Here is an 11182-nt window from a genome sequence, read left to right as displayed (position 1 = left end):
ACGTCACCTACTGTCAGGCTCGGGGACTAAGTGGGCACACTTCACCTTGTGGTGAATGTGCGCTTTTCATTTCAGGGCTCAACCCGTGGATTGGTTGCCTATTCAGCTGGTCTTCTATCTTTCTTCTACTTTCTAGACCCTGGCACCACGTGACCACATCACCTATTGTAGGGCTCAGGGACTAAGTGGGTACACTTCACCTTGCAGTGAGTGTGTTTTCTTTAATCTGTTCATTGGAAGACTCCGTGCCTCCCGAAGTTGAAGAAGATTATCTCCCTTTCTCGTGGTCGGACTCTAAGTGGGCACACTTGGTTCACAGCAAGGAATTTTTCGATTTTGAACTTGAGCTCCTTACATCCTTCTGGCAAGCCTTACTTGGGTAAGCCCGGGCTCGGCCGGACAGTTAAGCTGGTTGATTACGGTCCACGACTGCTCGGTGACTCATTAGGGTGGTCGGACTATGAGTCTGACTGCTTGGCTTTGTTTACACCTGCTCGGATAAGCTCAAGACGGCGTTGCACAACAGATACAAGGTGCTCGGGGACTAGCTGTGGGGGGTATGACCCCGGATACCCACGACAGACTACATGGGCTGTGATGCCAGAGGCGGTCCAACCCACAAGACGAAGACTTACGGTGCACGGTGCTGCTTGGCGTGTACCGCAAGACATCAAGGGCGATATCCTGAAGATGCTACGAGATTTGTTAGGATATGCTCGATCCCGTGATTCCTGTAACGTGTTATTACTTATCGATTATCTCCTAGATCTAATAGACTTGTAACCCTACCCCATCTATATAAGGCGGTTAGGGGACCCTCTCAAAACACACGTAATATCATACGATAACCAATACAAACCAACAGACCATAGGAGTAGGGTATTACGTCGTACAGACGGCCTGAACCTTTCTAACTTTTGTGTCTCTGTTGCCTTCTTGTTCTTATTACACGCGCCTTTGTCAATTAATCTACCTTCGTGGGATACCCCTCGGAGGACTGCCGATAATATTCTGTCGACAGGAGCCTGCAGAGGCCTTGGTCTTTGGCTCTATTCAAAATTGATTGTAGCAGATCAGCTGCAAGTACAAAGATTAAAGGGGATAAGGGATCCCCCTGTCTAACTCCCCTTTTACAGTGAAACACCTTGCTAGACACCCCATTCAATAGCACTGATGAAATTCCTGAATTCAGAATTGTCTTTATCCAGTTAATCCACTTTTGTCCAAACCCTTTGGCCCTGAGAATCTGCAAAATTGTCTCATGCTCAATCTTCTCAAATATTTTTTCAAAATCCAACTTTAGGATGATTAAATCCTTTTGGAGTTGTGACAAACTTGGATGTATTCCAGAGCCCATGCCAAACAATCCTGGATGGTTTTAGACTGGACGAACCCATGCTGATTGTTGTGAATGATGCTTTTGATGCTTTCCAGTAGTTTGTTAGCTAGTAGCTTAGTGAGCAACTTAATGGATATGTTGAGTAGAGAGATAGGCCTATAATCTGTTACTCTATGGGGACCATCGTTTTTTGGTATCAGTGTGATGTAGGAGCTGTTGATGCTTCTCAAACATAAGTCTTCATCAAAGAAAGCATCCCCTAGCTTATAGAAGTCGAGCTATGAGTGCCAACAACCCTCGACAAACTCATTGTTGTAGCCATTAGGCCCTGGTGATCTGTCATTTGGGAGGTTGGAGACTACATCATCTATTTCTTTCCTTGTGAATTGCGCTTCCAGAGATTCTAAACCTTGAGTTGGTTGAATGAGGTCATCCAGATTGAAGGTCATTTGTTGGAATTCAGAGATGCCCATCCTTTCCTTGAAGGAGTTCCATAGCAGATCTGTCTATTCTTCTTGGCTTTGTAAATTATTTCCCAAAATATTTTGATGTGATACGATTTTATTTTTCCTGTGGAAAATGGTTGCATGTGCATGAAAAACCTAGTCCCTGCATTACCTTCCTTTACCCATCTTATCTCCCCTCTTTGTTTCTAATATGTTCTCTACTGCTTCAGAAGGGAAATTAGTTTTCCAAAGATGATGCTTCCGAAGTTCCATTCAGATATGGACTAGCTTAATGTTGTTTGTAATTGTAGCTAGCTTTGGAAGCTGAGTTTTCCATGCCTTTAGCACCTTCCTCAGATTTTTGAACTTTGTTGTGAGGGCCTTTGCTGGATCATTTATAGTCAATGGGGAATTCTAGCCTTACACAGCTAGTGAAACAAAATCATCGCGGCTCAACCGGTGATTTTCAAATCTAAAAATTCTACTTTGGGGGATCTTTGTGCTGATTTCCAGCACACATGGCCAATGGTCAGAGGTCTCCATGACCAAAGCCTTGACCCATGTGTTTGGGTATTTCACTGTCCATGAGTTTGATGTAAAGAACAAGTCTAGCCTCTCCATCAATGGAGAAAATTGTTTATCGGTCTAAGTGTACTGTCTGTCATGTAGGGGGAGCTCAGTCAGACCCAACTTGTTAATTGCTTCATTAAACAAGAACATCTCATTGACATCCGCTCCTTTCTTATTCCTATCCTCAGGTTTTCTGATTAAGTTAAAATCCCCCACAACTAACCAATCTTCATTAGGTGGCATCTGAATGTCCCTAAACCAATTTAGGAAGGCCCTTTTGCCAGCTGGGGTGCAGGGCGCATAAATGGTTGTTAGAAGCCAACTTTCCCCATTGAGCTTTGAGGTAAACTCAACTGAAATTGCATACTCAATCATTTCTAAATGTTAGCTGTCCCAAGAAGAAACCACTTTGCGAGGCCACGAAGATACCCCCTGAGGCTCCCAGAGATGGAAGATATTCAAATGAGTTAAAGACTGGGGGAGGGGCAAATTTTCTTGATGAAGTTATCGATCATCAAAGCTCTCTTCTTTTTTTTTTCTCTTGGAGACAGATAATGTCACCGTTACACGAACAAGCAGCCTAGCACCGATAGCCCCGACAAAGAGGCTTTGCTTTCTGGTTTGTACACAAGCAAGTCAGCAATGGACATGTAGACATTGTGGGTACTTGCAGGATCACCGATCTCTGAGCCCAACAGGACAAGCAATCGAGCTCCAGCCATCGCCACTCTGGACCGGAGAATCCCGGCGTCGATGTTGCCCTTGCTGATCGAAGCGTGCAGCGCGCGCCGCCATCCCCTTTTCCTGTGATCCTGGTGTGGGACTGCTCATGACACGCAGCAGCGTGTGGGCAACACGAGCGAAAACGTTTTGATGCTTCCATTCATGTGCATGAATTTTTAAGGGTTATTTGGATCTACGTCATAATAATTCTTCAACTTTGGAGATATGCCATTACAATTCACCTATTCTGAAACTTGCCATTACAATTCTTCTTCGACCTGATTCTTGCCATTTTCTACGTCTTTCGGGTGTCTGGGCCCACTGTCAGGCCGTATACATGTACACATCTTCCGTATGGACCAAAACACCCCCTGCTGCTTCTCCCTCCACTCACTGACGTGTGGGCCCCACACGTCAGATTCTCCTTCAACCTCCCGCAAGCCCATCCACGCCGTCGGATCTCGTCCGCTGGGATCTGCTGCCGCCGGATCCATGCCGCTCGCCTCCTCAACCAGATCCGCTCGCCGTCGGGGAGGAGGGTGCCGGATCCATTGCCGGGAAGGAGGTGGGGGCCGGATCCACCGCCGGGGACGAGGTGGGGGCCGGATCCACCGCTAGGGACGTGGTGGGGGCCGGATCCACCACCGGAGACGAGGTGGGGGCCGGATCCACCGCCGGAGATGAGGTGGGGCCAGATCCGCCGCCATGGACGAGGTGGGGGCCGGATCCACCGCCGGGGACGAGGTGGGGGCCGGATCCACCGCCGGAGACGAGGTGGGGGCCGGATCCACCGCCGGGGACGAGGTGGGGGCCGGATCCGCCGCCGTGGACGAGGTGGGGGCCGGATCCACCGCCGGGGACGAGGTGGGGGCCGGATCCACCGCCGGGGACGAGGTGGGGGCCGGATCCACCGTCGGGGACGAGGTGGGGGCCGGATCCACCGGTGGGGAGGAGGTTGGGGCCGGTTCCGCCACCGGGGAGGTGGAGCGGGCCGGATCCACTATCGGGGAGGAGGAGGGGGCCGGATCCACCGCCGAGGAGGAGGTGGCGGCCGGTTCCACCGCCGGGGAGGAGGGGCCAGATCTACCACCAGGGGGAGGAGGTGGCGGCCGGATCCGCGCCCCCACGCGCGCCGCCGGGCGAGACGGGCCGTGCTCATTGCCGTGGTCAAGCCGCGCCGCCTTGGTGGGAGTGAAAGGGAGGAGGGGTGCCACCGTGGTTTGAGGGAGGAAGGGCACCGCCATGGTGTGGGAGCAAGGAGGAGCACCAATGTGGTTGGAGGGAGAGGGAGGAGTGGCCGGTGTGTGTGTGTGTGAGAGAGGCGTCGGTCGACTTGAGGGAGGAGTGGCCGGTGTGTGAAGGAGAATCTGATGTGTGGGGCCCACACGTTAGTGAGTGGAGGGAGAGAAGCAGCTGGGGGTGTTTTGGTCTATACGGAAGATGTGTACACGTATACGGCCTGACAGTGGGCCCAGACACCCGAAAGACGTTGAAATGGCAAGTATCAGGTAGAAGAAGAATTGTAATGGCAAGTTTCAGAATAGGTGAATTATAATGGCATATCTCTAAAGTTGAAGAATTATAATGGCGTAAATCAAAATAACCCAATTTTTAAGCCACCAGCATGTAGTATTTCTTCAGCACCATCTTCCATAGCTACTCCCTCTATCCCTAAATAAATTAATTTCTAGAATCCGTATCAGTTAAACCTTTTTAAGTTTTTAACTAAGTTTATAAAAAAGAGTAATAACGTTTATGACATAAAATGAGCATATTATAAAAATATATTTTATAGTACATCGAATGATACTAGTTAGATATCATAAATCTTAATGTTTTTTTCTAAAAAATTAGCCAAAGTTTAAACAATTTGACTTAAGACAATTTTAGAAATATATTTATTCCGAATAGAGGCAGTAGGCTTGTTTCGAACTATGAGGGCAGCATTCCTGTAGTACCTCGTACACATTCATCATTCATTTGTACGGAACGGGAGGATCAATGATATGCGTTTGCATGACGTGCCATTTCGATTAGCAGGTAAGAGACTGTGACGTCTAAGAGAGGGGTGAATTAGGCAACTTAAAACTCTAACTTTAAACTATGTCATCTTTTTCTATCCTTAGCAAAAACATATGCAAAAGATAAATTATCTAAATATGCAACTATGATTTTGCTAGTGTGTTGCTATCTCTACCACAAAAAAAAGTTATGCAACCCAGGTTCTAAACCTATCAACTAGGCTATCACTAAGTCAACAAAGTAAAGCACAAACCAAGATTGCAATATAAATGCGAATGCTAAAGAGTAAGGTAGAGATATGCAAACTCTCGTCGACGACTCCGGTATTTTTACCGAGATATCGAGAAGCGCGCAAGCTTTCCCCTAGTCCTCGTTGGAGCCCCTCGCAAGGGCCAAGCTCCCGGTCGGGTAACTCCGTGGATAGCCCCGGGCCTTCTCCACGCGCAAGTGGGTCTCCGGTGTGCCTTCTGGCAAGCCTCTCCCGGACCGCTCTCCGCCATTTTCACTATCAAGCTTCCGGCCAAATCGCCGCGGGCCTTGTTTACTTCAGTACATGGTGGCGGCCATACCACAAACACGGTTGGTGTGATCTCGCAAGACTACAAGCCCCTCCGATGTACAATAATGATGCGCGCAAGCACCGAGTGATAAGAGGTGTGCAAACCTCACTAAACACTAGGCCTAAACCTAGAGCAAGCGCATAAGCGGTGGTCTAATCAACCTAAGCACTTCGCAAAACACCTACGCTAATCACCTAATGAATCACTAAGCACTATGTAAGTGAAGATCCCTAAAATGGTGTATCAACACTCTTGGTATATTTCCTCAGCTCTCCACATCTCAAATGGTCGGTTGGGGGGGCTATTTATAAGCCCCACCGAGAAAGTAGCCGTTGGGGGCGAAACCTAGCTTTCTGCTACTGACCGAACGCTGTTGTCGTTCTGACCGGACGCGTCCGGTCGTTCCGACCGTTAGAGCGCGCGCGTTGATTGGACTCTGGGTCAAGTCCGCTCTCACTCGATCAGACGCGTCCGGTCACGCTAGCGCCGCTCTGGAACCTCTCTAGACTCGATCGGACGCTATACTTTGTGCATCTGGTCACGCTAAAAACATTGCCGTGACGAAGAACAGTGTCATCGGTGCATCCGGTCACTACTTCGCTCAGCGTCCGGTCATAGCTGCTGACGCCTACTATTGCCGAGCAACTAATCGGACGCGTCCGGTCCTTATAAGGGCCGCGTCCGGTCACCTCTGCCGAGCTCGTTTATTCGCGATCTTGCGACCGGCTTGGTTTCCATCTTCGTGCTTGGACTTTGCTTGATATCTTGGGTCTTCTTTTGTGCTTCTAGGGTCTTGCTTATGATGTTGATCGTGGGATCATCATGTCACATTCGTCCAAGTCACGTCTTGCACCCTATTGAACTATAAAATAATTACTTACAAATTTATTAGTCTAATTTAGTTGTGTTGGTCATCAAACACCAAAATCCAAAGTAAATGGGCCTAGTGTCTATTTTCCTTACAAGCAGTAGAAACGACACCACCCAGGTCGACAGTCCATAGCAAGTCAACCCTGATGGAGTAGTCCATGTTACCTCCCTCAACTTTTGCAAAAGTTTGTTTTTACTCTCTAAACTTTAAAACCGGGTAAACTACCTCTATGAACTTATAAAACCGTTCGTTTTACCTCCCTGACCGGTTATAAGTGGTTTTCAAAGGAGATTTTATCTTTTTATTTTTTATTTATTTCGGCTGAGTATTTTAAAAAATCATAGTAAATCACAGAAAAAATCCTAAAATGAAAAAAATCCAATTTTCTTGGACTCTACATGAGTAGATCTACACAGTGAACATAAAATATGGTATGCTTTAGTACAATTTTTTTATTGTAGCTTTAGATTTATGCTTTTCTATAATTAATTCATAGCTGCAGTTTCTACGGTCCAATTATGGTGAAATTTTTATAGTAGGTTTATTATTGTATGCTTGAACTATAGTAAAAATTTGATACTTGTTAGATCAAGTCTATACCTTAGTTATACATGATCCAATGAGTATAAATTTGCTGATGAGCTGAAGGTGGAGGGATCTGAGGCGGGGGCGCTAGGGTTTGGGATTTTGGTGGAGTCGGGAGGTGGACTTGTGGAGAAGGCGAGGAAGATGGCGCAAAATGAACGAGAGGGTGGTGATGGGTGGGTGGGTGCGTCTGATTCCGTAGGCTCCGTTTTTCTTTCGGTCTGGCATTTTCCGCTGGTGCGTAGGCGCAGCGCAATGCGCTAGCTTCTTGTGACGCTGCCGCTACGGTCACATGTTTGAGATGCCTGTTCCTACGCATGCGTGGGCACGGGGATAGCATCCTACTATACTCTTTAGATCCTCATTTGAAAAGTCATTTTAATAAAAGTTACTTTTACATCTGATCCTATTAAATTTCATTGATAAGTGTACGTTCACTAGATTCTAATCAACAAACCATTAGACAACCCACAAATTTTTTTTCTAAAAAAAAATGTTTTTGCAATTTTCTATTTTAGAAATTTATATAGTCACAACTTTTGTGTATAATATTTTGCACGTCATAATTCATGACCATAACTTCTAATCAAAACATTTTCAATATATTTTTGGCATTAGTTTATATACAAATTATCATGGCAATTTTCCTATAAGATCTTTGAAACTCAACTTTTGTTCCTAATTTTTCATAACAATTTCTCACTATAGCATTTCTAGTGCAACTCTTATATAAGAGTTAAATGCATGAGCGACCCCTGGAGTTGTCGTGGGATGCCACTTAGGTCTACGAACTTTGATAAACACACTTTCAGGTCCCTAAACATTTAAGTGGTGCACTACAGTGTCGGTATGGTAAAAAATGGACATACGGTGCATCATTTTATAAATTAGGGATGTGCAGTGCACCACTTAACAAGTTTAGGGATAAAAATGTGTTTTTAAAGTTCCTGGACCTGAATGGTATCCCTTAACAAATTCAGGAACCACTTATGCATCTAAATTTGCGAAGAACGTAACTTACACATGTAAATTGTTGTTCAATGTCTTTTGAGAAATATTTATACACAACTCCTTAACCTAAAAATTTTACCCAAGTATCAAAGTTGGGGACCTGGATGATGCCATGGTACAAATTTGAGGACTCAAATATTAAAATCAGATCCTCATGACACCGTCGTGCATATTATTTAAGGATAACTTGTGAATTTTTCTAAAAAAAACCTTAAGCACTGCTCACCAAATAAAACTGGTGATGGGAGGAGAAAGCTCCGTTGAAGATAAAAGGATATAAGAACGATGGCACCAACATTAAATACCAAGATTAATGCTTCACCATAATTAACGCTCACCAAGAAAAGAAGGTTGCAACAATGTGAAATCAGTAAAAGGTGGAACAAAAAGACCTTGTTTAGCACAGTTTCACTTCACGAGGGAAGTCATTTTTTTTTCTTCAGCTCCACAAGTAGCTCTACAGTGGAGTTAAAGCTGTTTTGATGAACCATTCGGCAAGACTTCAACATCATTACCCAAGATCCAACTTCTTCACTACTTGAACTACTTTCTATAACTCCCAGACTCTGCTTATTATGCCTGAAGGAGCGTATTTAGACTAAATAAGTAAATAAGGCATGGAGCGATAGAACATCTCTCAATTCACTAAGGATGAAATACTCTTGCTAACTTTCTATCAACCACACTTCAATCTAATCTCTACATGTGAAGATCCTTAAAACATGCTCTCACAAAATCCCACACATGGGCCACTAGAGTGAGTGGGAGCCAGCAAAAGCTACTATTTTTAGCTCCATCTTCCATCCACCCTCTGTGAGAGCAAGTTTAAGTTTTAAGGAGCTCTTCAGGTGAATTGTTTAATTTTACCCTTTTGACACAAAATGACTCTAAACAACTTCTGGGCTTGATGGTGGAGCTGTGCCAAACGGCCAAAGTGGATAAGTTAAGGGATGGGCTCCTTATATGAAGCTAGGCCCATGATCCCTCCTTAGGAAGCATGTAAGCCCAAGATGGTGGAAAATGCACGGGAGTAACACGCGAGGCTTGAGGTTGTGAGGTTGATTCCTAGCAACTGCATGCACGCGTATTTTTGCACGAAAGCTATGTGACTTTGACTTGCAACACGTGACCGTGAGGCTACCTAGTAGAGCCTTCCCCAATTAATTCTATTATATTTTTTGCCCTAATTTGTGATTTCTAGAGGTGGCTAGATCTAGAGCCATCCCTAGAAATTGATTTGTAGAGGCGGAGCCACCTCAACCAAATCAATTTTAGGGGTGGTTGGATAACAGCCTTTTTTAAATCATTGATTTGTAGAGACAGACAAGTAGAGACGGATGGGCTAGCGGCCTCTGCAAATGCTCTACGTAGCCGTGGTTTTTGTAGTGCATTTAATACACGTATTGTATAGATAAACGAAAACATAAAGTTGTACATAATAGAATATAAAATTGGAAGATTCTTTGAAATCGTTTGTCTGGAAATACCAAAAAGCTATGCTAATTATAGGTTCTTCCATTATAACATTAAGACTGTTGCACTTATTCCTAAACTGGATGAAGAGATGAGATTGAACAAGGGCCTATCTTTTCTTATCAGAGGTTAAGTCGACCATCAACAGAAAAAATAGGCCAAAAATTAGAGTAAAGTATGGAAAAATGAAACTTCCACGAAAGAGAAGCAAATGAAATACTTTCATATAAATTCTCAGAGAATGGACGAGAGGAAGTTTCCAATCCATACATGCTAATTGCTAAGCATGCTCACCATCTGAGGATAATTGAGCTTCTTATGGTGGAACCTATCCACCCGTATTTAAGTCCTCGACTGATGCGGGTGCTATATTTTTATGGATTTATTCTATAATTTAATGATGCTTATTTCATGGGTAGACTACGTATAAATTTTCTAAAATACAAAATTTATTTCATTGTAGTTAATGATGAACTTCTAATGTTCCTAAATTCTATGGCCTCTCCCGGTCTCGACGATTCATGATAAAATAAGAGTAAAATACACTAGAGGTCTATTAACTTTTGAGGAAGTGTCATCTGGGTCCATCAACTCTCAAACTGTATTTTTAGGTCCCTAAACTTTTTAAGTGGTTTACCATAGGTCCATACCCTTCTTTTATGTTTGTATTTTACAAAAATCTCCTTCTTTTTCTTTTTCTTTCACATGGTTACCTCTCTTCATCTTGTGAGCGCATGGGTAATGTCGAGCAGAGCGCCGAGGGCAGTGGGCGTGGGCGGGAAGCTGCCATCGTCTAGGTACAAGGGCGTGGGCAGGAAACTGCCATAGCCAGGCAGGAAGCTACTTTGATGAGCTTGCGCAGAACAAGCACAGCTTATCCGCCACCTCGTCGCTGGCCAACAACCATTCTTCCCACGCGTTGCCCTCCCCTGTGACGGCTGCATGTGGGGGCACCTCTTTGACAAGATGGTCACCCCCAGCGATGTGGGCAAGCTGAACTGCCTGGTGATCCCAAAGTAGCAAGCCGAGAAGTAAGGGCGTGCTCCTCAACCTGGCCACACTACGTGAAAAACGGTTTGTAGCAACGGGACAAATTTTTTGTAGGTGTAGCTGGTGATGGAGTCACCCCTATAGTGGTGTGCTCGGGAGCCCAGACACTAGCTGCCCCTACAAATGGAACAGCAGGGGCGGCTGGTGATACGAGTCGCCCCTACAAATGGGTCTGATTTGTAGGGGCGGCTCACTCACCAGCCACCCCCAGCGTTGCTATTTGTAGGGGCGACTGGTGATTGAGCTGCCCCTACAAATGCCCTCGTATAAATACCCGCTATTTGTAGGGGCGGCTCTATCACCAGCCGCCCCTACAAATGACCCACATATAAAGCAAACTGCAACACCTTCTTTCTCCTCGGGCCACTCACTCCAACCCATGAAAGAAAGGTGGGGAGGCCTTGGGCACCTCCCAAAAATTGCTCTAATAATGGGAGAAGGTTTTGGTCTCAAATCCTTTGGTGGAGAGGTTGTAGAAGGTAAGAAAATGCTATTCCACACTTTTTTTGAAGTTTTAATGGTTGGTTAGTGA

General features: G+C 45.2%; 1 protein-coding gene across 1 annotated transcript; it reads left to right on the top strand.

The window, feature by feature from the left end:
* Window positions 1-3783: 3783 nt before the first annotated feature.
* On the top strand, window positions 3784-4302 carry LOC136536658 (uncharacterized). Its single transcript, XM_066528876.1, has one exon. It carries the CDS (start codon window positions 3784-3786, stop codon window positions 4300-4302), a length of 519 nt encoding a protein of 172 aa, XP_066384973.1.
* The last annotated feature ends 6880 nt before the right edge of the window (window positions 4303-11182 follow it).

This window comes from Miscanthus floridulus, chromosome 2 (assembly GCF_019320115.1).
Source record: "Miscanthus floridulus cultivar M001 chromosome 2, ASM1932011v1, whole genome shotgun sequence".
Taxonomy (NCBI): domain Eukaryota; kingdom Viridiplantae; phylum Streptophyta; class Magnoliopsida; order Poales; family Poaceae; genus Miscanthus; species Miscanthus floridulus.
This window is presented reverse-complemented; position numbering and strand designations above follow the sequence as displayed.